General features: G+C 46.2%; 1 protein-coding gene across 1 annotated transcript in view; it reads left to right on the top strand.

The window, feature by feature from the left end:
- Positions 1-27,835, top strand: part of PCCA (propionyl-CoA carboxylase subunit alpha) — a 2,575,253-nt gene that overhangs the window by 1,210,161 nt on the left and 1,337,257 nt on the right. The window contains exon 16 of the mRNA XM_086934374.1: positions 5,147-5,222. Coding sequence (XP_086790500.1) covers positions 5,147-5,222 — 76 coding nt within the window. The remainder of the gene's footprint in view (positions 1-5,146; positions 5,223-27,835) is intronic.

Here is a 27,835-nt window from a genome sequence, read left to right as displayed (position 1 = left end):
GATAGCGGAGAGACAGCCAAACGGCCCCCCATTACTGGAAAGTGTGGGTACTAAACAGCGGCTGCCCTGTATTAATCTCCCCCAGAATCCGTACCATATACGGTTATATTAGTGGGAGTTCCTGGAATTAGTGCAGAGAAACTGGAATCACACAGGGAGTTGAAAAATAAAGTTACACACTGGCTCAATACGAATAGAACACTCCCACCCTCCTCAAATGCAGAGATTTTAAACGTGAGACGGGTGAGTTGGTTGGGTCCTAGAGAAAAGGACATGGAGGGCGACTGCGTAATTGGTAACTTTAGAGATCCGTGGGTGGTCCAGTACATTTGTAGTGAACCAAGGTTTGGTAGAGTGGGAGACATCCAATCCCTAGGTTTAACCTACTTTTATGGTAGTGCGAACCGAGGCCCATATCACCGAACTTATAAGATCCATAGGGGGAGAATTTATGGCATTAATCTGTTTGTTAGGGCTGAGCATTATCTCCCCCTGTCAAATCGATTTGAGTCACTAACCGGTCTAGAGGGGGTGGATTGACTCAAGAACTTGACCAGTGGCAACTCTGTGACCCAGTCAACGGGTGGGGAACAAACAGATAGTCAACATAGTAGGGCGGTGGTCCACTTAGTGGATGGAACAACTGTGGACGGTGATGCCGCTGGTAGTGGCTCAGCATGCTGCGCTCCTCCAAGGGTGGATTTAGCTGATCATGGTGTGACCGTAACGGAGGGGGGTGGCCGAGTGGCTGGTCAAGGTGTGGAGGGGTCGACCTTAGGTTCCCCAGTTAGAGGGGCCCCTACAGGGGTAAGGAGGATATCAGGGACATACCCGACGGCGATTGAACAAATTCAGCCTACTAAACAGGACCATTTGTTAAAAATAGTCTTGTGGAATATTGCTGGGGTGAAGAGAAAAATTACTATAGCAGAGTGGTCTGAGTTTGTGGACGACCACGATATCCTGATCTTCCAAGAAAGTTGGGCTCCTGACCCCATCCACCGTCTGGGGTATCTAAATTTCTTTAAACCCGCTATGTGAGGCAATAGAGGCAGATCATCAGGAGGTCTAACCATTTGGGTAAGGCAGTCGCTTACCTATAGGTCCACCAAAGCTATAGTGAATAACCCTGATATTCTTGTGATCAAGTTGTCTTGCCCCAACCAAATGGAGATCATTATTGTTAACATTTATGCTAGAGGTCAACCAGGAGGGCGGAGCTCGCGATTTGCAAATGAATTGGATCTCTTTTTTAACTCAGACGGGATGGAAGGCTTTGTGATTGTGGCAGGGGATTTGAATTGTACATTTGAACCCCTAATTCTCGAGGGGGAAGATATTCTATCAGATGAAGATGCACAATGGGATATCCCCCACCTCAATTTAAATCCAATAAAAAAGTGGACAGAGGCCGCCCTACAGTGGCTGGGTTTTTGTCTTGAGTGGGGTTTGAGAGCTGTTAATGGTCGGTCTAGTTCTGACAAAATTGGTCGGGTAACTTTTGATAATGGCATTCATTCCAGTCGAATTGACTATATTTTAATAAAGGCTGAGTATTGGCATATCCTTGAGGACATGATAATATCTGCTCGTCCCGAGAGTGATCACAACCCGCTCCTACTTAGCTTAAAATCTGAGGGCGGTCAGGAGAGTGTTAGTCAATGAGATTGTCACAGCGGAGGCTCTCCTCACCAATGACAGGCGCAGAGCTTGGTGGGATAGGGTAGTTGAAGACCCCCAAATTTTAGTTAGGATCTCTCATAAGGTTTCTACCACTCTGAGTACCTTACAGGCACTGGGTGAACATGAAGAACAGATTGCGATCTCTAGTGTTCTTCATGAGCAGCTCTTTGGGATTTGAAAGGTCTTTTCTCCAATAGTTGCAAACCTACAAACTTCCATCTAAAAAAACAGGGAACTCATGGTATAACAAATCGTGCCGTATGGCATATGGCTCTCTGGTTAAAGCAATTAGATCACGAAATACCAAGAATATCAGGTTAGCAAGGCTTCTGTATAGAAAAACACAAAGGCAGGCCAAGAAGGATCGGGACGATTAACATTGGCAAGATTTACTCGAGGCCAGTAGGCTGAGAAACCAGACTAAGTTCTGGCAGGTAGTCAAATGGGGAAACTCAGCAGATTTGCAAGTTCCGGCAAATCACTTGTCTGCTGTAGATTGGGTTGAACACTTTGGGTCCCAGTTTAGGGGTCTGGAAACAGATATATTTATTGCCCCTGCTTATTCCTCTACAATGTCATCGACCCTGTGTCATCCCCTAGTGTTCGACAGTAAAGATGTAGAGAATGCACTTAGGTTGGTACAAGGCGGAAAAGCACCAGGTATGGATTGCATCCCGGCTGACCTATTTAAATATGACTCTCATACTTGGGTGCCCTAATTACTTTTCTAGCCAATGCCATAGTGAAGGGTGCACCAATCCCGGATTTGTGGCGGGGTGTCGAGATACTGCCTATATTTAAAAAGGGGGATCGTTCTGTTCCGGGGAACTATCGCCCCATCAGCCTAATAGATGCCATCCAGAAAATAATAGCCAGGATGGTGCTAGCCAAGATTCAGGTCTGGATGGATGAAGAGAATGTTCTGTCTCTGTTGCAGGCAGGTTTTAGATCCTGTGTAAGCAAGATCGATCAGGTGTTTGGATTTATTTTAATTTATTGGAAGGTTGTCTTTTTGGGTGGTGGAACTATCTATGCAGTGTTCGTAGATCTAAAGTCTGCCTTTGATTTAGTTCCTAGAGCCAAGTTATGGGATGCATTAGGAACCATGGGGATGCCAAGTGAATTTCTTGAAATAGTTATTAGCCTACATGAGGCACATTTTGCACAGGTTAGATGGGGCAAACAGGGACAGGTTACAGAGAGATATCCCCGTCTCCTGTGGCGTTCGTCAAGGGTGTGTACTTGCACCGACCCTGTTATTGTTGTTCATTAATAGGGTCGTGCAGTACTTCGTAGCTTTCCCAACAGATGCCCCAGTCTTAGGCGGTACCAAGTTCCTGCTTCTTATTTTTGCGGATGATACTCTAATCCTATCCAAAACCCAGAAGGGTCTTAAGTCCGCCTTAATCAAGTTTGAGGAATTTTGTCAAGATAACGATCTACAGGTCAATGTGACAAATACAAAATGTATGGTGTTAACCAAAAATAAAAGTAAAAGTCATGACCTACCTTGGGGTTGCACTGGAAAATAGGCTTAGCTGGAAACCCCAGCTTGACATACTTTCCCTGAAGTTTGCACAGCTGACAGGGTACTTAATCAAGGAACAGAGAACTGCCCTGACTAAGAGGATAGGTCCCGCTTTAAAAATCTACAATGCTAAAATAAGTTCAGCAATTTTGTACGGCGCGGACTTATGGGCCTTTTCGGACCTATCATCGTTAGTCAGAGTTCAAAATAAATTTCTCCGAAACCTTGTAGGCCTTCCACAATCCAGCTCCATGAAGCCCCTGCTACTTGACCTGGGATGTCACTCTATTGACGATGCTGCGCGCTTTAGAACGGTAGCCCCATGGAGGAGATTATGGACAACCCCATAACTGGCACTTTTTGCCAATGAAATTTTGGACCTAAGATCTGTTGTGGGCTCGGGTAATATTCCTTGGTTTAGAAAAGTAAGATCATTATTGGAAAATATGGGCCTAAGCCATCTATGGTCAGCACCAAATATTAATGCTTTCCCTCCGAAAAAAGAATTTAAAGCACTATATTGGGCTACAATAAGACAACAACTCATTGTCCATACAGACACCACCTCTTTGTCTGGTAGGTTCATGGAACATAAACTCGATCCTTTTTGAGAGGACTACTGGGATATCATCACTAAGAGTGGTGATAGGAAGCTATATCACCAGTTTAGGGTTGGGTCGCTTCCATTGAGATCATTTACCATTAAATGGCGAGGACTGACAAATGAGTTTTGCCCATGGTGCAGGGACCAAAAAGAGTAATTATTCCATTCATTCTTTGTTTGCCCAGCATACACAGCTCCCCGGAAAAATGGTTAAAATCTATTTGTAATAATATGAGAATACGGGTGGGGTTGGAGGGCTTACGGATTTTGAGGGCAGACACAACAGAACTGGTAGTTATAGGCGTAGCAAAGTTCTTGGGTTGGGCGTGGATAATTAGAGCCAGGCACCCGATAGATAGTTGATTAGTTGTTTTAAAATCTGCTTTTATATATACTATAGTACGCCTCTAATTTTATCCATGTCTTACGTGTTGTAATATAATCTTACATGTATGATACTTCTTGTAGCTTTTACAGATGTAAATTGTGTTATAGGATTTAATCTAATTGTTATGTTTAGTACTTAATGACATGGTGAACTGATTTTAATTGCTAGGGAAATTAGCACAAAAGTATGTAGACTGAGCTATTTTTAAGATTGTCTTTTATGATGAAATATTTCAAAATTAAGACGTATATACTGAAGTGAATGCCAATTACTGAATCGGTAATTACCGATTCGGTAAATACCGAAAAATTCAAGGGTGGCCGGGTGTCACTTTGATACCCTTTTGCACCCCTGATTAGTGCTTGTGGGCCATGTGGCACACATACATGCCCTTAGGGCATGTATGTGTGCCACATGGCACAGGTGTAAATGCATATTTATGCATTTAAATGGGAATTCCTTATTTACCACCAACTAATAGTTGGTGGTAAATAACGAATCCTTAAAGCCCTGTAGCACTGTTTACAGTGCTACCTACATGTCAAAATACAGATTTGGTAATTTTACCAAATCGGTAATTTTACCGATTCGGTAAAATTACCGATTCGGTAAAATTAACGAATCTGTATTTTGCGATGCCCTACATCTCAGTATCCAAATACCGGTCGGTAACGGCTGAAAATCGGTATTTTCGGCCATTACCGACCGGTATTTGGATACCTACATCTGGCCCTAGAAAAATTATGCGACTGTGATGGTCATTTCAGTATAATTGACAGTCCACCAAATTGGTGTACATATATAATCAGTTTCTGTCTTTTTGTTTATGGGAAGAGTCACTGGAGAAAAATCCCTTCTTACTTTTAGTGGGAGTTTAAATATATTTTGTTGTGGAATGACAGGCTTTGGATTTCACCTCTGCTCTTCAACTCTTTGTTCTTAGTTGATCACGCATGGCGCTAATCGAGCTGAAGCATTGAAAAGAATGGAAGGAGCACTGGACAGCTACGTCATCCGAGGTAAGATTGGTATTTCTGTTAGACTGCAGTCCATTTCAAGGAAGCAGCTCGAATTTCGGTACTTATAAATGTAATGAAAGTGCAGCTTGGATGCAAATTTAAAGAGAAAACATGTACTAATTTAGCTGAGAAGGTGTTTAAAAGCAAGATGGGCATTTCATTTAACTGTGTTGGTTAGTTGCAGGTGTGTAATGACTCCTGCAACATTTTTTTTTCATGTTGCTGCCAGCCAGTTAGACCAACAGCTCCTATGTTAGTGAGATGGCCCAAAGGTGGGAGGAGGGTGGGGGTGAGGGTTTGGCCCATCAGAAAGCTCTATTTTTTTTCTCACAACTTTATTTATTGACTGATTAGGCATAGCATAAGTACAGTTCTCCACAATCAGGAGGACACTGTCAAATGGCAAACATATATCAAGGTGTATACAAAGCCTAATCGCTCAAATCGCCCCCCCTCCCGCACCCCCTCACCCCTCCTACCACCCAACGCCCCGACTACCCACCCCTTATCCCACCCTAACCCAATGCACGTGATCACCTTCAACCGCAACACATGAATAGAGTACAGCAATTATCGAGTGCCCTCCTAGGCCCGGAGGTCCCCATCTGCAGGCAGTCCATCATCCAAGTCAATTGGGGGCTCCAAGGTTAACCCTCTATAGTCTGCCCACCGCTTCCAGATCTTGTATTGTTTCCGGGGGCATCCCTTGGCTTCAAACACTGGTAACTCTAACCCCATGAGATAATCCAGGCCCGCTTTCCAGGCGCTCAGTGGAGGAGCACGTTCACTCTTCCATGCCCCTCGCCAGATCCCGTTTGGCCACTACCAGACCCAACAACAGGAGGTGACGCTTGTAGATGTTCCCACCCACATTCTCCAGGATATGCAGAAGACCCAGTCTGGGCGTACGGGGAAGGTCCCACCCCAGCACTTCCGACAGACAATTCCACACACCATTCCAGAATCGGGTCAGACCCACACAGGACCACACTGTATGTAATAGTGTGCCTCTCTCAGTCCCACAGCGCAGACACTCCGGAGTCGCAATGAGGCCAGCCTTCCACAGTCTCTCTCTGGTGTAATAGGCCCTATGTAGGTATTTGAATTGTATGAACCGGAGTCGCACGGCTATGGCAGCCCCACGGGGGGATTCCAGGGCCTCCCTCAAGTCATCCTCGTCCAATGGACCAATGTCTGTTTCCCAGGAGTCTTTCAGCGGTAGTAGGGAAGAGGAGCAATGGGTGACCAGTGTTTGGTATATTCTGGAGACTTTCCTATCCCCCAGATCTCCCATGAAGAGCTTGGCTTCAACTGGGCTAAATTCGGGAAGCTGATCCAAACCAACCAGACTAGGTGCAAGCGCATGACGGAATTGTAGGTATTTAAAGAATTGGGTCTTGGGCATACTAACTTCAGTGCTAAGGTCTTGGAAGGACTTGAGTGTAACCCTGGTAAGAACATTACCGAGCGATGAAATTCCGATAGAGTCCCAGCCACCAAACCCCGTCAGCGAGGCCAGTGCGGGGAGCTGTCCATTGTTCCATAGTGGGGTTTCCGCTGTCAGTCTACCCCACCAGCCCATACGGCGCAGTACTTGTCTCCAGATCATGAAGACCACCTGTGTGACCTGCGGTAGTCTCCTTTGTTGCCCAGCCGAGTACAACAGCGTATGTAACGTGGCGTCTCCCATCAACATGCGTTCTAGTGCGTATGCAGGGTCATTTCTATCGCCATACCACCACTCATTCAGAACCAATAGGTGGGAGGCCTGATAGTAGGACAGGAGCTCTGATGTGGCCAGACCTCCACAATACGTGGATAAGAAGCAAGTCCGCTGCGCCACCCTGGAGGCACCACCCGCCCACAGAAAGCGGCCCAGTACCGAATTCACCCAACGGAACCACTGTAGTTCGATCTTATGCGGATGGTTCTGCAGTTGATACAAGAGGTGCGGGAGGGCGACCATCTTGAAGATCGCAGACCTACCGTAGATATTGAGAGGCATGCGAGACCATGTTTTGATGTCCGATTGGACTCTATCCCACACAGGCAGCAAGTTGCGCTCCCATGCGATAGCGGCGGACTCTGACAGGAAGACTCCTAGGTATTTCAGACCCCCGACCGCCACCCACAAGGCGGATGCCCAGGGGTATACACCCGTCTCCCCGCCCAGCACCCGTAGGGTTGACTTGCGCGGGTTGAGAAAGAGTTCTGACACCTCTCCAAATATGCGCATTATTTCCAGTATTCGAGGGCCAGATCGGTTAAGATCAGTCAAAAAGAAAAGGACATCGTCCGCATACAGCGCAATTCTATCCGAGAGTCCTGCCCCCCACACAAAGCCACGAAGTTGTGCGTCGATGCGAACCCAAGCGGCCAATGGTTCCATGGCCAGCGCAAATAGATAGGGGGACATGGGGCATCCCTGTCGGGTTCCCCTGGCAACCGATAATTTCTCTGAAATCGCCCCAGACACACGTACCGATGCGGTGATGTGCGTGTACAACAGCTTGATATAGGAGACAAACACTGGGCCCAAGTTGAGGCGCGGCAAAAGGGCGAACAGGTACGTTCAGCTGACCGAGTCGAATACCCTGTCGATGTCTGCTAGTAGTAACGCCGCCCGTTCCCCAGTGGCCCCCATTGCGTCTACCGCCGCCTGTGCACGTCTGATGTTGTGTCGTGGCGCCCTATGCGTCATGAAGCCCGCCTGATCCGGATGGACCAAGTCTGCGACATATGGAAGAAGGCGGTTTGCCAACGCTTTGGCCAGTAGCTTGGCTTCAAAGTTGAGCAGTGATATGGGGCGATAAGACTCATGGCGGTCAGGAGGCCTACCCGGCTTCTGAAAAACTACAATTTCAGCATGGCGCCAGTCCGCCGGCAAGCTACCTTGTTCCCGCGCCGCCTCCAACGCCCGCCTGTATTGCGGTCCCAGCTGCAGGTGGAACTTCTTATAAAATTCACAGGGGAATCCACTCGGCCCGGGCGCCTTACCCGTGTTGAGTTGCCCTAGCGCATCCCCTAGCTCCTCCGCCGTCAAGGGGAGGTCCAGGGATTTCCTGGCATCGTCTGAGACTGCACGGCAGGGCAGGTCAGCAATGAACTTGTCTATCGCGTCCGGCGGGAGACTGTCTTGGTGAGCATATTGCTCCGCATAGTAGTGGGCGAAGCTCGCCGCCAGAGTCGCCGGGTCCATTATGGCAATTCCCTCACCGTCGGTGAGGCCCGGCAGTGTGATTGGCTGTAAAGTGTGTTGACATAGCCTATGCAGCATGGTGCTGGACTTGTCGCCCCACTGGTATACCCTGCTCCGCGTGGCTAGCCACGCCTGCCTAGCCTCGTCCATTAAGACCGAGGCGTAGGATTGCTGTGCTTGCAGGAGCAGTCGTATCGTCACTTCGTCTCCTCCCCCCTGACACCATCGTTCTAACACCTCCACCCGTGCCGCAGCCGCGACGATGGCCTCTCGACGACGGCGACGGGCAGCTCTATTTTTTAAACTTGTTTTCGTGGAGTTCCTTGAATCCAACTGTCCAGATATACAATATATTTGGATCTTAATTTATCAAAAACCACTGAACTGATTTGCACCCGATAGCAAAGAACACGATTTCTGCACCAAGATCTAGCTTCTGCCAAATTTGGTGTAATTCCCTTCAGTTTTTGTGGCATTGCTTTCTAAATAAGTTAATGGAAAATGCATGGGAATATTTGGCCACTGCTTGACGAATCACCCTAAAACTTTCCATGAAGAAACTAAGCAAAAAAGACAACTATTTTATTTTATTTAAAAATTCATAAAGGCTTGTCAAACTGTACCATCATTATTATCAAACTGAAAAAAAGGAATTTCCTGTGGGAACGCAGACCTAACTAGAACTGTGGCGACTGGATAAACTGTTTTTTGTGTGTGTGTGTTGTGTGTGTGTGTGTGTGTGTGTGTGTGTATATATATATATGTATGTATATATATAAATATATATATATATATATATATATATATATATATATATATATATATATATATATATATATATGTATATATATAAATAAATATATATTTATATATATATGTATATATATATGTATATATATATATAAATAAATAAAACAATATATATATATATATATATATATATATATATATATATATATATATATATATATATATATATATATATATATATAACGCACTCCTCGCAGATAGGAAAGGAGAAGAGGCCACACGAGGGAACTTTGCAGGAGCCGTTTTAATGGTGGACAGCATAGCAAAATGCATTTCGGCAATATGCCTTCTTCGGTTGCTGTTGCTGACACGTGATGGCCCCACCTGCATCTTTGAAATGTCCAGTACCACCCTCATTGGAAGGTAAGTAGGCTCCCGCCCCCAAGTCACATGTTGATTCAACCATGGTGGCACAAATGAAACTTCAACTCCCAGAAGACAGTGCTACTGGCGAGTATTACAGGGGACGGCAGACAAAGTTCAAGGTAAAGATGCAGTAGTGAAGTGAGGTTTGCACGCTAAATAATTAGTCTCACGCTCTCCCTCCAGTCCCCAGCAGTTCAAACCACAAGCGTAGTGCAGCCAAGAGTTGAGCCAAAATGTAGAGCCGAACAGTCAATGAATCCGACTCCTCGTTAAGTAACAAGCTGCCGCTGGCAGTAGGCTGAGGCAAACACAACACTTGAAGCGGGCAGAAAATGGTCTGGGAAACTTTAAAACAAACATGCTTTGGAAGCAGGTGCCAGCACGTTTCTGCCACTTGTAGAACCGGAGCCTCCAGCGCACCTCTGGCATGTGCGCGAATTAGATAAAAAAACGCACTCCTCGCAGATAGGAAAGGAGAAGAGGCCACACGAGGGAACTTTGCAGGAGCCGTTTTAATGGTGGACAGCATAGCAAAATGCATTTCGGGAATAAGCCTTCTTCAGTTGCTGTTGCTGACACGTGATGGCCCCACCTGCATCTTTGAAATGTCCAGTACCACCCTCATTGGAAGGTAAGTAGGCTCCCGCCCCCAAGTCACATGTTGATTCAACCATGGTGGCACAAATGAAACTTCAACTCCCAGAAGACAGTGCTACTGGTGAGTATTACAGGGGACGGCAGACAAAGTTCAAGGTAAACTGCGGTTCAAACAGCTGTAGCAAAAGAAAAGTCCTAGCTCATGTGAAGAGGATATCTGTTTTAACAGCAGTATCATCCCTTGAAGCAGTAACAAGACAGAGCATTCCAAATGCTATGGCATTAGATCCAAAATTGATACAATGGGTTAATTCTCTTGATACAACTGACGTGATACACGCATTTGATCCTAGAATAAAAAAGCTAGAACATCTAGAATACGAACAAGAATGTCCTTTGTCGATCGAAATTCTACCTCTGGAACAGTACACCTGTGTGATCTACACAGATAGATTTGCACAACACTACGTTGTGGATAAAAAAGTTTACAATTCAGCGTGTGCGATTGTTAAAGGTCGCTGGCGCTTAGGTAAATTCAGACCAATGGTCACTAAAACTGAATCAATCGGAAAATGTACAGCTCAGCGAGCTGAACTACGAACTTTGAAGATGGCGCTTGAAAATGCAGATCCTGAATTCCCCACACTAATAGTGTGGGATTCACATTACTGCGTCTAATCTTACAATAATTCCATGCAGACCTGGATTGAAAAGGGTTACAAAGATGAAAGAGGTGGCACAATAAAACATAAAAAAACTATGGGAACAGGTAGTTCTTTTGCAGAAATAACTATAAAAGACTCACGTGATACATACGCAGAGTCTTCAACGTGATGGCGTTCACGTTGCAGGGAATTCATTGGCTAACAGAGCCACAGCGGCAGCTGGTCAACCGGCTTTCGTAGCTACAAAAAAGCGTTCTAAAAAAAAATAGATGGAGAAACGCTACTTGCAGTAAAAGCCTCAATGGAAGGCAATTATGCAGCGTTACCTCTAAACTATCCACTCGGAAATACATACATAATTGATGTGAACTCTGTTCCTTTTGCTCAAATCCCTGGAATGGAGGATAGAGTAATTACAAACACGAACCGGAGAGTCTTCTTGATTCAAGAAGCACACATGGGAATGGGTCTGAGGCACCAAGAGATCCTGAAATCGCTAATAGAATTGCAATCAAAATACTGGTGGCCGGGAATGAGTGTGCAAGTTTACAACTTTGCAATGGATTGTCAAGACTGCAATAGAGATCGCAGGTATGAACAGGACCAGATATCAGACTCTAGCACAGTAAGACCAGCCCAGACACCTCTATTAGACAGCATTAGACTATCTACACGCAGGCGTCCGACCGGAAAAATGCGATCCCATAAATATTAAGACAAGATTCATTTGGATGTGGCCCCAGCGCTCGGCTGACGCCAGAACTGTTATAAAAGATTTGCGAGTCTTTATCAGCACATATGCAATTGGCATGCTACATTCTGACCAGGGTCCTGTGTTTAGCTCTCAAGTTTACAAGTAGGCCATGGCCAGCATGGGCATTGCATTGCGGTACTCTAGTCCATTCCATCCTGAGGGAAATGCAGTAGTGGAGAGAAAACACAGTGACATAAAGCAATCTATAACAGCGAGGGTTTTAGGTTCGGGTGATGGGTGGTTCAAACATCTAATAAGTGTCCAACGTAGTCTTAACAATCTGCCAAGAAATTCTCTGGGTGGAATCGCTCCGTATGAACTTTTGTTTGGTACAAGAATGATAATCGAAGACCTCGATTGTCAGACTTCAGTGGTGGAACAAAAAGCTTGGATCGTTTGGCTGTTTTACAGGACTTGAATGAAACAAGAAGAAGTCTAAGTAACACAAAGCTAAAGCCAACGGCCCCTGAAGAGAAACCACCTGTCCCAGCAAGACATGTCTGGATTCAAAAGATTGGGAATCTGGTCAGAGAAAAAATCGCGGTGAAGAAGGAATTTGGGCCTTCTTACAGAAAAGCAGTACCTGTCTTAGCTATCAGCGGAACAAGATCAGTAGTACTACCGCCCCTTTCTGGTAAAAAGGAGAACCGAGTTGTATCAATCGACCTGGTAAAACCACAACCATGTGGCCAAAAATAAGTAGTAGGCCCAGTGGACTCCCAAGATGTAGCAGAAGACCAAACCTTGCTACAATCCAAGAGGTTCAAACTGAGAGACTAATCACATTTGATATAAACCTGCAGTGAATAAAAAAAGACTATGCAACAAAGCCATGGAACTAGTGCCTCTTGAAACCCAAATTGCAACAGTTCGTCAGGAAACACCTGTCTACAATGATGTAGCCTCTGACTATACTAATATGACAAAGGAAAAAGCAAATCCAAAGATCAAAGAAAATCCGGAAGCCATTCCAACAATTGACAGAACTGCATCTGGCTACTTTATCAACTTCGATGACTTTTCTGATGATCCAAGTGAACATGGAGACAAGCCAGCAAACAAAACTTTCAAAGACAAAATTACAGAACTCTTTCATCAATTTCGGGAAACATATCTGATTTTACCCTGGATTGAACTGTGGATTGTGTTAGGTGTACTTTTCCTCCTGCTCTAGCTCATCTTAGTTTTAAGCGGGGAAGAATGATTGATGGAAAATACAGTACAATGGACCCAGCAAGGCAGAACATCAACTTGGTTCTAAAACGTCACAGATCCTCTCACATTGAAAAAAGAGAACTATCATCAGTGAACATCACAGCCATTCCTATACCTGGTGGTGTAGTATGGGACAATACTGATTACGAAATCTATGGCCCGGTTGAACTCTTGAAATATCCACACCAGTTCAAGATTTCTTTAAGTGACTTTGTATCACCTAGTACTTTCTCTGATGATTGGGACTTTAAAAATAAAAATAATATGATGTCAGATTTAGAAATGTCAGCAAAATTTACAGAACATGATTATGTACAAGGTTCATCGAATTATGAAGAAATGTGTTGCTTTGATCATTTTGGGAATCATTATTTGCATAAATCTGCTAATCCTAGAAATGTTTTCAGTTATAATCAATGGGAAGATTGTCCAACTCCACCAAAAGGCAGTTCGAAAACATTTTATGAGAAATTCCCATACTTCTCAGGGTTTAATATCACTGATCCAGAAACATTTTATTTTAAAATTACGAATAAGGCACGAATGAAAAACATGATGACAAACACTAAACTGATTTATTCTGAAAACTTTTATGAAAAGAATTCTACATTTGGTTTTGAATTTTGGAAAAACAACATTGAGACAAAAACTGTCTGGGGTACAAAAGAATGGCAGGTACAAGGACTAGAATCATTATTCAGAGCCTGCATGATCCCAGAACAAATAATGTTCTTTAATGACACCATTCAACAAACCACCTGTCTTGGTCTAGCCAAGATAAAAGATTTAAACAACCCGTCTATACCAAAGCCTATGCCTGATAAGAATAACACTACAGATGAGGGGTTAGGCGTGTCCTATATTTTAAAACAAAACAGAACAAATCCTGATTGGAACAAATGTTTGATCTGGCCCACAGACACTAATAACTGTCAAGATAGATTCCTGAACAAAATACAGGGGTTCAAACAGAACAGGCCAGACCCAAGATATTCCCAGAGACAACATCCAGGGATAATAACAACATACAGTGTAGGAAAACTATGCCTCGAATGGCTACAGAAATCCACACTACCTGAAATTAAGCAACACTTAACTTTACTTAAAGAAGGTGCAGACTTGCGAGATTTCTTACTGGGACCTCGCAAACAGCGTTAGAAATGTTTCATATACGCTGGTATATACACAGCTTATAATGAAGCTTGGAAAATAACACAAATTGAAACTGCAGAAAAAATACGAGAAATTGATCGTATTAATTTGGAAAATCACTTTCTGTAGTGGACAATGGGTTAACGACTCTGTCCTCCAGAATTTATTCACTGGACAGCATTGTATCATCTGCTATTGATATAATAGAACAGGATATGCTAATGTTACAACATGGCCAGTCCCAATTACGTTCTATTGTACAGTTAGGCTGGACATTACAAAATTTGCGTTCAGGCAACGTGCCATGGGGTCTAATTAACACAACGTCATTATTTTCTATGTTTAACCTTACTGATAAACAAATCTCTTTGGCACAAAGAGGGGCAGACTATACGGTGCTGAGCATTGAAAAACTAGAAAAATTACCATTGACAATGTCAGAACGACCGGTCATTGAGTGGATAATCCATTGGACAATTACAATCCCGATAACAACTTTTCAGTTTCAATACTGCTTTAAGTATATACCAGCAGGCCTGTATGAAAGGTTGGGTAAAGGATACATCAAGTCAACCTGGAATTTGCCGAATACACATATATGTTGGAGTGGGGGCAGGAAAGAGGTATTTCTTAGTGGTAACAACTGTAAAAAAATCACTTAGCGGTACACTTCTGTGTTAAGGAATTAACTTGCATGGAGCCTGCGAAGGTTCAACAAATAACCTTTCATGTCACCTGCACGGCACGCCTGCTACACAGAGAGAGCCTTTTTTCAGACAGCATTCCAACGACAGCTACGTTGTAATAAGTGACCACAGCTGTTGTGGCATGGTGCCAGGAAAAGCCTATCTCATGAGCGTTACTTCCATGGTCACTTGTTGTATGCAAGTATTGTATCCAAACAGCAAACCAGACATGGAAGCGGCAATATGGCCTTCTTTGAATATCTCTTCTATTCGAATTGATACTTTAAGCAGAATGAGGTCTATTCTTTTACAAACAACTGTGCCTTTAACCTCGCCTAGAGAAAAGTATGGTCTGCAAGTTGCAAGGACAGCAGCAGAGATACATGCATTATTATCAACAAATTGCCCCGTACATTTCGTAGAAATGTTAAGTCAAATCATAAACATGTCAGATACCAGTGGCATCGCACATGTATTTAAGACAACTTTTTCGGGACTGTTAGCACCCTTTGAAGCAGTTCTTGACATCTTCCCGAATTTCGTACATTCTGTGTTTGGCGGCCTGCCTCTCATCTGTGACTCGTAGCAGGAATCTTATTTTTGTTCCTTCTGCTCCGATATGGCAAGTCAAGTCACAGACAAAACTCTGGCTACAATGGAAGACACAATCCGAGGACGGATCACTAAAGTCCTCGGCTTGGCTCGGCTAAGAGATCTGAATACTACCTTGTTTCTTTCATTCAGACCAATCTGGCAAGATTTCATCTTACCTGTTCTACGATGCCTGCTTTGCGGAGAAGAATGCGTGTTAGATGTCTGGCTCACACTCCCATCAGCAGTAGCTATGGATGTCAATACTTTGCTTGGTTTGGTAACGGCTCATGCAACGTGTTGTCCCCAGCGGCTACCCATTCTGATGACGGCATTCGTTGAGACCTCACCATTACGATTAGGTGGCGGTGAGGTACGAGATGAAAGCGGCACACAGGTACAACCTTCCGTGACCATTGCTGATCTGAACACCGATGATGGCAATGCTTCGCACATATGCACTATTTCTACTTTTTCGGACCTGGTCCAACTTTCACCTACTATCGTAGACGAATTTTTATCAGCCTATCTGAGTTAATGTTCTCTCCTATCAACGAGAATAACTTTTGAAATAGCGAGCACACAGCGTTCCCTGAACTCTGAATTCGGCCTTCAGTTTTGATAAACAGAACTTCTAAAAAAACATTGGAACTATTTTTCTTCCCAGAAACGAAATTATTTTTCTCCAGTTCCCAAAATATTTACTTTTTTTTTTTGACACATGATACTTTGCTTAATGTAGAACTATTCTTAGAGAACAAGATTTCTAATTTTATAATCTCTAGAGACAATATTTTGACTTAGCCTCTAGCACACGTACAGTCTTGTATAAATATGCGATGAAATGGTCTCGACCTTCTCTTCTGTATTTAGAGCCATTTCATAAATGTAAATTTCATGATTCATTCAGTCAACAATAGAAATGTACAAAATATGCATTATCTGAATGACACCATTGCTTACTAAAAGCATACAGTATTATACTCATTTTTTCATGTATATACCATTTCAAATGCCAACTATTTTATTTTTTATTTATTTATTTATTTTATGTAGCTTGTAAAGCGCGCAGCTACCCCCGGAGGGGTGTCCCGGCGCTGGTATTTGGGGTGGGCTGAAAAACACATGCCTCTTTATAGGTTTAGTATTGCTTAGTATTTAGTAATGATGGACATTAAAAGTGGAGTGGGGGTTGTGAATGTATCTAGGACCCTAATTAAGACATTCCCGATTTATGCCCTTATGTGGTTATAACAAATCATATCCTTATAAAGGCATAAGAATCATATTCATATTAAGTCATAGCCAATGCAGTCCAAATATGGCAAGGCTACTCCCATAGACTCCTAGAAAGCACAACGCGTTCTTAAACAAACCAAGCCTCCAGCAGCCCGGGAATTCTCCCTGCTTCTGTTTTGATTTGTCCTAGAACTCAAGGAGTCCTGAAAGAACTGCCAGTTCTTAGTGACGTCTTATGTCCAACCTTATGTCAAACTCGGCACCTTCCAGGTATAACTATACCAACATCTGCCTTAAGCAAACACACAGTGGTTTGGAGCAGATCGGCTATCTACTTGCCCGACGCCCTGCTGATGCGCATGCCGAAGGAAGCCGACCCTCCCTGCTGACTCACTGAGAGAGACGCTGTCTTTTCTCCTGCCGAGAAATCCAGCTCCAGTGTTTTCCGGTCACCCTTGCTCGTTTCTGGGAGATCGAGTCCTGAGAGAGAGATACAAGACCTCCTTCATTCTATACCCAAGATACGGAGCTGATTAGATCCATAGAGAATTCTTGATTCAGATTCTTGGCAAAAACTGTAACTCATCTACTCCTTCCTACGTACTAGGCTTAGGTTAGGTACACTGGGGTAGGCGTATCTTAGAAACACCAGTTGAGTACGTTTAGTCATTATTTTATCGTTGTATGTATTTTATCCATTTTAAGTATCTTATGGCTTAGAAACCATATAAATGCTCTTACAGTAATATTTCATAATACTCCTTTTACTGTACGCACTTTACTTTACTTTAAGTATTGCAATTGTGGCAATTTATTTCTCTTGCATGAGAAAGAAGACTGCTCAATAAATAACCCTTTTATTGAAAACGCCCGTCTCTCTATTTCTCTGCATTTCTGGTGAAACGAAGCATGCACGATTGACTGAGTAAAATAGCTATCTATTGTTTCCGCGACTCTGGAGATATACTCCTTATTCTGGAGGGAGCAAAGTTGTCATGTTTATGCGGTTGTCAGAAGCTAATCCCTTCTTGTCTATTCAGGATAACTAAACACCTTCTTGTTTACTCGAGAAAGTTTCTAGTGACCTCTGAGCTAGCTGGCACACACAATTAAGTCTAACATATTCAATAGAGACCTAGTCGACCTCAGTCCTACGTCTACACTATCGTTTGTTATTCCAATGCGCAGAGCCTGTTGGGAATATAGGAAATACACTACAACATGGTATAATATTTATTTATTTATTCCATTGCGTATATTTGCACAGTATTTTGTCAATGTTTACAACTTGTTACTTTCCACTGTCACTTTAAAAGTCTGCCTTCCGGGCTTGCAGTATGTCATGTGATCAAGCTTCTTTTCGAGGCGAAACGCGTCATGGCGGACGCGCTGGCACTAATAAATTAAAAGGCACTTTGCACCAGCTACTAAAGGGTCTGCTCTTCGTCATTTGTGCGACCTGGCAGCGCGAGCTTGCAGTATGACGATCCTCTGGATATATATATATATATATATTACCTACTGGCGGTCGCCAGTAGGTAGTTATAGTTAGGATTTTTTTCAATGTTAAATCTCAAAATTCTATTTGGAATAACTTTGGCACCGGTTGACGAATCTGCCTGAAAATTTCAGGAAAATGGCCTCGTCGAGCTCCGGTCCTTCCCTGAAAGTTTGGGGGGGATACAATAAGCGGGGGCCGAGATAAAAGGGGGGTCCCAAAACGCGTTTTCCCCATGTTAATTTCCATAGGGCGGTCGATTTCACTTTTAGCCCGAACGGCTGAATGGATTTACACCAAACTTGGCAAAATTGTAGGGACTGGTAGCCCGATGTGCCTTTGCTATGTCTCAAGATATGTGCTCCAGTGGATTTTGAGTAATTTAGGTCCAAAAAAATATATATATCTATAGCAGCGCACAGGTGCGCGCACCGGAGTGCACTCCAGGCGCGACACGCGAGGTGCGCATGGAAAGCTGATTGGCTCTCGGGTGTCTGTAAACATTCCAAACAGTCCAGAGCGGTCGCCATCTTGTGTCTCGGTAAAATCGAGACATAAGAGGTGGCTAAAACAAAGTGGGAACTGACCATAAGGCGTCAGGGATAGACCCATTTGACCCCCTAGGTTTGATGTGGGGGCTATAAAAGGGCCCCGCGGGGCATTTAAAATATTTTTTTTTTTTTCGTTTTGCGCGGGGGAAGCGCTCGGTGCGCGCACCAGGTAGCGCACCGGGGAGCGTAAAATGAGGGAAAAAGATGACAGAGTTTTAAAAAAATGAAGTTTTCATTTAGAAATTGGAGGTAGTTCTTAAAAGAACTTTTTTTTTTCTTCTTTTTGTTGTTTTATATTTTTTTTGTGTTTTTGGAACTTTTTAAACTTTTTTTGGCTTTTCAAAACAGTTTTATATTTTTTTTGTATTTTTTAGGGGGAGAAACAAAAAAAGGGAATTGAAACTGGCTCAACTGGAGCAAAAAAACAAAAAACCCAAAAAATTATTTCTTTTTGGGGCACTTGTGATTATCACCTGCAAGGACGATGAGCTTAATACTTTGTTCCCCATAGGAGATAAGCTTGCCACAAGCAGTGCAAGTAATTTTAAAATCAGCAAATCTCGGCTGAATGCAAGGCATCACCTCAGATGTTTCTGGTTGCGAGGAAGAGGGTTGTTTTCTTTGGGAGGGGGTCCTTGATGACTTGGGGAGGTTACTGGCCAGTTCCCGGAACTCTGCGCGAGAGTAGTTGTTTGGATGCTTTCTTGTCATGTGCCGAATCATGGTATAGTTACCAAAAGAATATTTCTTATTTGGGTTGCCCCGTGAAAGTTCATCATTGCAGATGAGGCAAGTGACTTTGGGAGCATTCACCTTTTTTTGCCCCTCTGGGATTGAAAAAAACTGCCAAATGAAGTGTGGTTTGGGTTTATAAGGTGTGTTTTCTTCAGGCAGCCATCTTCTTCTCCCCTCCTCCTCTTCCTCTTCCTCCTCCTCCTGTTCTTGACCACCAATATAATTTGGAGCTGGTCCTCTTGGTGGTGGTGGTGGCTGAGATGCTCCTGCTGCTGCTGCTACTGAAGCCATTTTAAAGTACAAAAAGGTACAGAGAGTTCCAAACAGATCTTCCTCAGTCAAAGGACAAAGTCAGAATAAGGAAAAAAGGTGGGGGCTTTCATCATTTGGAAAACAAAACTGTCCTGAACCAATGAGAAGTGTTATTTTCAGGTCACAAGACCAGGGGCTTCATCATTATGAAACTAAAACTGTTATGAACCAATGAAAAGTGTTATTTTCTGCTCACATGACCCGACGCGCTTACGCTACGCGCACGGGGGCGCGCAGCGTAAGCGCGTCGGAAGTTTACGTTTTGCGATCGTATTCGTTCGAGTACTTCCGGGTGCGCTTACGCCGTGCGTATCACGCGGTCGCGGCTACGCGATACGTCACGATCATGTTTTCGTTTGCGATATTGGCGCTCACGAGACGCTCCCCGGAGCGCGCCCGGGGGCGCTTTTCAGAAATACGCTTTTCGGGGCGCACTCCGGGGCGCGCTCTGGGAGCGCTCCCCCCAAAAATTAAAAAAAAAAAAATGGGATAATTGTAGAGACAGGTAGCCCTATTCTGAAGTGGTTTGTAAAAAAATTAACTTTATAAAAATATGTATTGTGCTACATTGGGCTTAATATATGTTAGAGCCAAAATGTAGCCCAAATGTAGCCCAAAGTAGCCCAATGAAGCCCAAAGATGGCCACCAGAGATCAAAAATTGTAAATGTAGCCCAAAATTCAACTAGATGTAGCACAACTGTAGCCCAATGACAGAATGTACCAGAGTGTTAAAAAGAACAACTAGAGTGCTAACAGTCTTATTTATAAAGTGAAACTTATAGTAAGGAATTAGCATTTAAAAAACCTATGAAATTCACTGAAAAAAACCATAGGTTTCACACCAGTTATAGTTAGGAATTAGCATTTAAAAAACCTATTAAATTCACTGAAAAAACCATAGGTTTCACACCAGTTATAGTTAGCTGGAAATTTTACTGATATAAAACCATTGAAATTCCCACGTTATAGTTAGTCGGACTCACTATAACTTGCGCGTGCAATGCACTGCTGATGACATCACATATTACATCACTCATGACATGGTCAGTGACATCACTCATGACACCATCCTTGTGACATAGTGACAGACCTCCTTTCACTATAATGTAACCCTTGAGACACATATTCAAAAATAGAAACTGAAATTTTTTAAAAAATGGAGATACCTATATCAGTTACAACAAGCAATTCAGTAATTCCACTATCTATATACACATCCACTCATTCACCAACAGTTCTATATAGTCACTCATACATATACTCACTCATCATATGAAGTGATACACCTATACATCCTGTTACACACCGACATTCATCCAAAAGTTACTCACACACATATTCACACGTGCAAATAAACTATTGGACATCCATTTATTTGAATATAGAGTTATACACACACTTCCACCTTACTTCTATTTAAAATTACACATATTTATTCTCTTAAACAATCACTTATAGAAACACATACTTATTTAAACAGGAACTCTTACAATCTCTTACTCTCACATATACTCACTTATATACATCAATATTCATATATACTAGATTAAAACATATGTAGTTACTGATAAAGACACTAGTGAGACAGTCATTCACTCACTAACAAACACATATAGACACTCATCCACCCATACAGTCCTGTACATATGTTGTCTTCAAAACACATACAAACAAAGAGTCAGTCACTCATGCATCTATGTGCTAAGTAATACCCCCACCAAACCATATAGACACTCATACTGATACTAATAAAAATATCTAATAACCCATATACATACACATGAGTGGATGTGTATTAGATGGTGGTATTACTGAATTGGTTGTTGTAACTGGTATGGGTATATCCACTTTTTTGAAAATATTAGTTTCTATTTTTGAATATGTGTTTCATGGGTTACATTACACTGAAAGGAGGTCTGTCACTGTGTCACAAGGATGGTGTCATCAGTGATGTCATGAGTGATGTCACTGACCATGTCATGAGTGATGTAATATGTGATGTCATCAGCAGTGCATTGCACGCGCAAGTTATAGTGAGTCCGACTAACTATAACGTGGGAATTTCAATGGTTTTATATCAGTAAAATTTCCAGCTAACTATAACTGGTGTGAAACCTATGGTTTTTTCAGTGAATATATATATGTATATATGATCACTGAAAAAAAACGAAGGTTACAGGGAAGTTATAGTTAGGCTCAGATGTTACACACACGAAACCATAGAAATTCAGCATGGAGCACTCACAGGGTCAGGCATTCCATTTTTATTAAAAGAAGACGCTTTTCGACAACCATGCCATTGTCAGTGCTTACAACATAATGAAGTCAACACCATCATGATAGTTTTAAAGTCCCATAAACATTTCTGTTGGAAGATAGTAAAGTGACAAGACAGAAAGAAATGATGCCGTCTGAGTTGATGTACTCGTTTTTTGGCAGCCATACGTATGTGACCGTTATCCAGTATTTGGGTATCTTTCATAAATTCACATGCCTGAATCATTCCCCCGTCATCAGGATGGGAGTCCCCGGTACATAAATAAAGTAATGTCCCATTGGACATATAGAGTAATAGGCGAAAGGCCTCACATTAGTAACATATCCATGTCCTTTTGTAAAAAGGACCAAACTCTAGAGAACACCCAATTAGCTATCACCACCCTCTAGAACCTTCCTGGAAGGAGCTCCTGTCCCTCAGATTTTCTACCGCACGTCGTGCTTAACGAGTCTCCACTGAGCTCTGCATAGTTTTTCCTTGTTTCTGGGTTTCCAGTGGTTTTTCTTCAGGATTCCTTCTTCTGAGTGAAGTTGCCTTTATCTTCATGTCAGATACTCCGAAGAAGAGCCTTTTTAGGCCCTGTGCCTCCTGCAATAAGAAGAGGCTTCATATTGATGACCAACACAAAGACTGTCTTTACTGCCTTTACCCGAATCACTCCTCAAAGGACTGTAAGGTGTGTCGTACCTTTTCTTCAAAGACCCTTGAAGACCGGGAGGGACGTCTTTTAATTTGGCTGCAGAGGTTTAAAGACCAAGCCTTGTCCTCTGAGGAGAGTGAGGGCTCTACAAAGTCTTTCAGAACCTCACAGAAGAGGCCCAGAGTTGCTTCTCTTAGGGCCTTCGTTGCAGACTCCTCAAAAGAAGACGCAGAAGAAATCTTCGGAGGTCCACCTTAAGGCTTTACCAACAAAGGTTTCTTCACTAGAAGTTTCACACAGCTTTAAAAAGCCTACTTCGACCCCGTCGACGGTGGCCCCATCGACGTCGGAATCGCCTTCTACTCCTGAGGGAGTAACCTCGTCAACGACGACAGTCCCCACTTCATTGGCCTCCTCAGCATTGTCCACGTCGACAACGTCATTGTCGACGGCTGTTGAGTCATTGTTGTCGACGATCAAGATTAAGAATTCATCGTTGATGCCCAAGCCAGCGTCGACAGTTCGATCAACGACAAGCGCGTTTAAGCTGACGAGGAGTGTTCCATCGGCATCTCTTCCATCGACGACGACTTAGTCGATGAGGGCTCCGTCGACGACGACTCCCTCGACGAGAGCTTCGTCGACGTCACCTTCAGGTGTGTCCGGTGCTTCACCGTCGACGATTACACAGACGACAGGCTCGTCGACGACACCAGAGTCCAAAGTCGACAGTGCGTATGTTCATCTTAAAATCACAAAACGTACTTTGACGCTTGCTCTTACTTCACCTAGCAAGGTCCAACAGTTGCCTCGGTCTCACCTTCTGGAAGAGGAGGAAGATTCTGACGACAACAGTATGTTCAGGGTTGCGACAAGTCCTTCTGAGCTTCATGTCAAGTACCAGGAGAATCTGAAAGAGACACGTTAGTGATAGATTCCTTACCTTAGAATATCCCCAGGCGTCAGACTGGATCCGGAAAGTTTTGCGTAGCAGTACCCTTGCGCATCGGTAGGCGTCGTCTGCGGCTCCGCGTCGTCGTCAGCGTCGTGAGCGCCGTGATGACGTCGTCGGAGTACTTAGACGCTGCCTCGGCGTGCTGACATCAGTTCTTCTTTTTTCCGCGCCAGCCAGCGCAGATCTGGAAAGAGCAGTTCCCTAGTCACTTTTTGACTAAACTTTTTGGTGATCTTTTGATCCATTTCGAAGTCTGTACGACTCCGACGGTGCCGTTAGGGATGCCCGGATTCAAGCATTGCGACGAGTGCGACCGTACCATGTCGGTCACGGATCCTCACCGCCTGTGCCTGATGTGTTTGGCGTCGACCATGACGACGAGGCCTGCTCCGACTGTCGGGCCCTTTCGAGGAAGGCCAGGCGGAAGCGGTCCTCCAGGCGACTCAAAATCTGCCAGTCGGCCCCGCGCCGTGTGAGGTCCCGGTCCCGGTCCCACAGGAGGTCGAGGGACAGGTCGCGGGGACGGAGCCGTCACAGCTCCGGGAGTCGGCGCCACTCCTCCGGGTCCAAGTCGTCAGGTAAGAAGCATAAGAAGTCGAAAAGACATCATCGCTCTTCTGACTCCCCCCGACGCTCGCACGATGCAGCCGGGAGTTCGGGTGACACCGCCCACGCGGCTCCTCGGGAGTCGTGGGCGCCGCGTTCGGCCCCATACCCCCCGGTCCCTGGGCTGAACGCGACGCCGGAGGAGATCGAGCGTTTCCTCATGGCCATGAGGTCCCTTTCTTCTCCGACGGGTTCCGCGGCGCCTTCGGGCCCAGCGAACCCGTCTGGGGGCCCTAGTGGGTCGGGGGCTGCGACCCCGACGCCGTCGGGTGCTTCGGCCTCGACGCCGCCGGCGCCTTAGATCCCGGCGCCGCAAGGCCCCACGATCCCGACACCGCCGGTGCCCTCGGGCCCGGCGCCGCAGGGTACAGCGGCCCCAGCGGCGTCGGCGCCTTCAGGCCCGGCGCCGCAGGGCGCCGCTGGACCCTCTTTGGGCGATGGATCGTCACCGGTGGACCTTACGACCCCCCCGGCGTTGGTCTGTGTGGTGTCCCCTCCGGCGTCGTCCTCGGGCGGCGCCGTCCCCGATGCCTCCTCTCAATCGGTTCCAACGTCGGGACGACGCCTATCGGCGCCGATCTCGACGCCGTTTGGAGCTTTTAGTTTCTATGAACCGGCCTCATTCACTTACGACCCTGAATCTCAGGAGATGAGGGATGAGGAGGACTGGGAGGGGTCTGAGGACCCTCTGGCCAGAGAGTGCCAGTCTAACATGGACTGGACAGGAGACCTTGGGGAGGCCAGTGGCCTGGACACCTCTCCAGACATTGGATTTGTCTCTCCTCCTACCGTGGCTTTGGAGGAGGGTGCTACTTATGGTGTGGTGTTGATGAGGGCTGCCAAGGCCTTGGGCCTTGAGCTCCCCGTCGCGGCCGTGAGGACTAACCTCCTCACTGAGGTCCTTAAGCCGCAGTCATGCTCCATGGACCCTCTGCTGCCGTTTAATGAGGCCTTGACGGACGTTCTTTTGGGCTCTTGGTCCAGGCCCGCTACAGGTTTGCCTGTAGATAGGAACGTGGCCAGACGCCACCGCCCGGCCCCGGGCGACCCATGTTTCCTGTCAACCCACCCCACCCCCGAGAGTCTGGTTATCCAGGCCTCTAACTCCCAGACCGCCTTCCCGACGGCCCCGCCGGATAGGGAGTCCAAGAGGTACGAGAACCATGGTAAGAAGATCTTCTCGTCCCTTAGCTTGGGACTGCGGTCTTCCAACACCGCATGCCTCTTGGGCCGTTACACCCACTCTCTGTGGAAAACGGTGGCGGAAGTGCTGCCAGAGTGTCCGTTGGAGGTACGGGCCAAACTCGGCCAAGCCCTGGTGGAGGGCCGGGACGCAGCCAAGTATTCAATCAGGTGCAGACTGGATACTACTGACTCGCTGGGCAGAGCGATGGCTACGATGGTGGCGGTACGACTCCACGCCTGGCTGAGATCCGCCAATTTTTCGGCAGACGTCCAAAATACACTCATGGACATGCCGTTCGATGGCCGTCGCCTCTTTGGCGACAAGGCAGACCACGCGCTTGAGCGCTTTAAGGACTCCAGGGCTACGGCCAAGTCCTTGGGCCTCTCGGCCCCACGCCAGCAAATGGGTGCCTTTCGCTCCTTTCGTGGCCAAGGAAAGGGCGTCCCCACATGTGCCGCCAGCCACTCGCCGCAAACTGTCGTCCAGCGCGGCGGCGGTCGTGGAAACCGCTGTGGAGGCGGTCGGGGGAATAAGCGGAGTCAGTCCACACCTGCCCCCGCGGCATCCGCCTCTAAACCCTCCTAGTCCGTGCTTTTCGGCCCATGTGACGCCAGTGGGAGGCAGGGTTCGCCATCACCACTCTCACTGGCGCACAGTCACTTCGGACAGGTGGGAGCTGCAGATCGTCCGAAGGGGCTACTCCCTCCCCTTCGAGACGACCCCTCAAGCCATGCCACCGCAACACCACCGCGTATCGGGGGATCATTTGCGGCTCCTGCAGGAGGAAGTTTCGGCCCTTTTGGCCAAAGGGGCCATCGAGCGCGTTCCTGGGCCAGAAGTAGGACGTGGTTGCTACTCCCACTACTTCCTGGTACCCAAGAAGGGCAAAGGGGGCCTACGCCCTATCTTTGATCTGAGGAACGTCAACGGCTTCCTCCGGAAGGAGAAGTTCAAAATGCTGACACTGGCTCAGGTCTTGACTGCCCTTGACCCAGGAGACTGGATGGTAGCGTTGGACTTGCAGGACGCATATTTCCACATCCCCGCCGTGCCGGCCCACCGGAGTTACCTGCGGTTCACGGTAGGCCTCGAGCACTTTCAGTTTACGGTGCTCCCCTTCGGCCTTACCAGCGCTCCATGGGTGTTCACGAAAGTGATGGCGGTGGTCGCAGCTCATCTGCGCAGGTTGGGGGTCTAAGTATTCCCCTACCTAGACGACTGGTTGTTGAAGGCGGGCTCGCCCCAGGCAGTCGTCAGCCACCTCCAGACTACGGCGGATCTCCTGCACCAGCTGGGATTTTCCATCAATGTGCCAAAGTCACACCTGTGCCCCTCTCAGAAGCTCCTTTTCATCGGAGCGGTTCTCAACTCGGCGCAGTTTCGGGTTCACCCGCCCGAACAGCGGGTTCGGGATATACAGGCTCTGATTCCGATCTTCGGGCATTTATCCCGAGTTTCGGTAAGGTTGACGCTGCGGCTTCTGGGGCTGATGGCCTCCTGCATCCTTCTGGTGCATCACGCACGGTGGCGGATGCGGGCTCTGCAGTTGGACCTGAAGTTTCAGTGGGCCCAGCACCGGGGCAACCTGTCCGACCATGTCCTGATCTCGGAGGGCACTGCGAGACAGCTGCAGTGGTGGCTCACGGACCGCGATTGGGTCAACGGCAGATCCCTCTCCCTTCCCCAAACGGAGCACTTAGTTGTGACGGACGCATCCCTCCAGGGCTGGGGAGGCCACTTGGGAGCGGCGGAGATCAGAGAACTCTGGTCTCCGGCGGAGTCCCAGCACCATATCAATCTGTTGGAGCTGCGGGCGATTCGTCTGGCACTGAAGGCATTCCTCCCGTCTGTCCGAGGGAGTGCAGTGCAAGTGTTCACGGACAACACCACCGCCATGTGGTACTGCAACAAACAGGGCGGAATGGGGTCGTGGACCCTTTGCCAGGAGGCTCTGCGTCTCTGGCAATGGCTGGAACATCAGGGCGTGACTCTGGTGGTTCAACACTTGGCAGGTTCTCTGAACGCCAGGGCGGACGAACTCAGCCGTCGGTGCTCGATGGATCACGAATGGCGTCTGCACTCGGGCATGGCGCAAGGCCTCTTTCTGCGATGGGGAGAGCCTTGGTTAGATCTATTCGCCACCGAAGAGAACGCGCAATGTCATCAGTTCTGCGCGTTGGAATTTCCAAGGCGGCACTCGCTCGGAGACGCTTTTCGTCGCGAGTGGAGCTGCGTTCTGTTGTACGCCTTTCCGCCTATACCACTTCTGCCCAGAGTGCTGAAGAAGATCAAGCGCGACCGGGCACAAGTCATCCATGTGGCTCCGGACTGGGCACGAAGGTACTGGTATCCCGAGCTACTCAGTATGTCAGTCGATCCCCCGGTTCGTCTGCCTCTTCAGGAGGACCTTCTGTCGCAGCAGCAGGGGACGGTCCTCCACCCGAACCTGTCCAGTCTCCACCTCCATACTTGGAGATTGAGCGGGGACAGTTGAGGCCATTTGACTTGCCTCCTGAAGTTTGCAACATCATTCTGGCAGCCAGGCGTCCCTCCATAAAGACGGTATACGCCTGCAG

Source organism: Lissotriton vulgaris, chromosome 8, assembly GCF_964263255.1.
Source record: "Lissotriton vulgaris chromosome 8, aLisVul1.2, whole genome shotgun sequence".
NCBI classification, from domain to species: Eukaryota; Metazoa; Chordata; class Amphibia; order Caudata; family Salamandridae; genus Lissotriton; species Lissotriton vulgaris.
The sequence above is the reverse complement of the archived record's forward strand: the minus strand, read 5'-3'. Positions and strand labels throughout refer to the sequence as shown.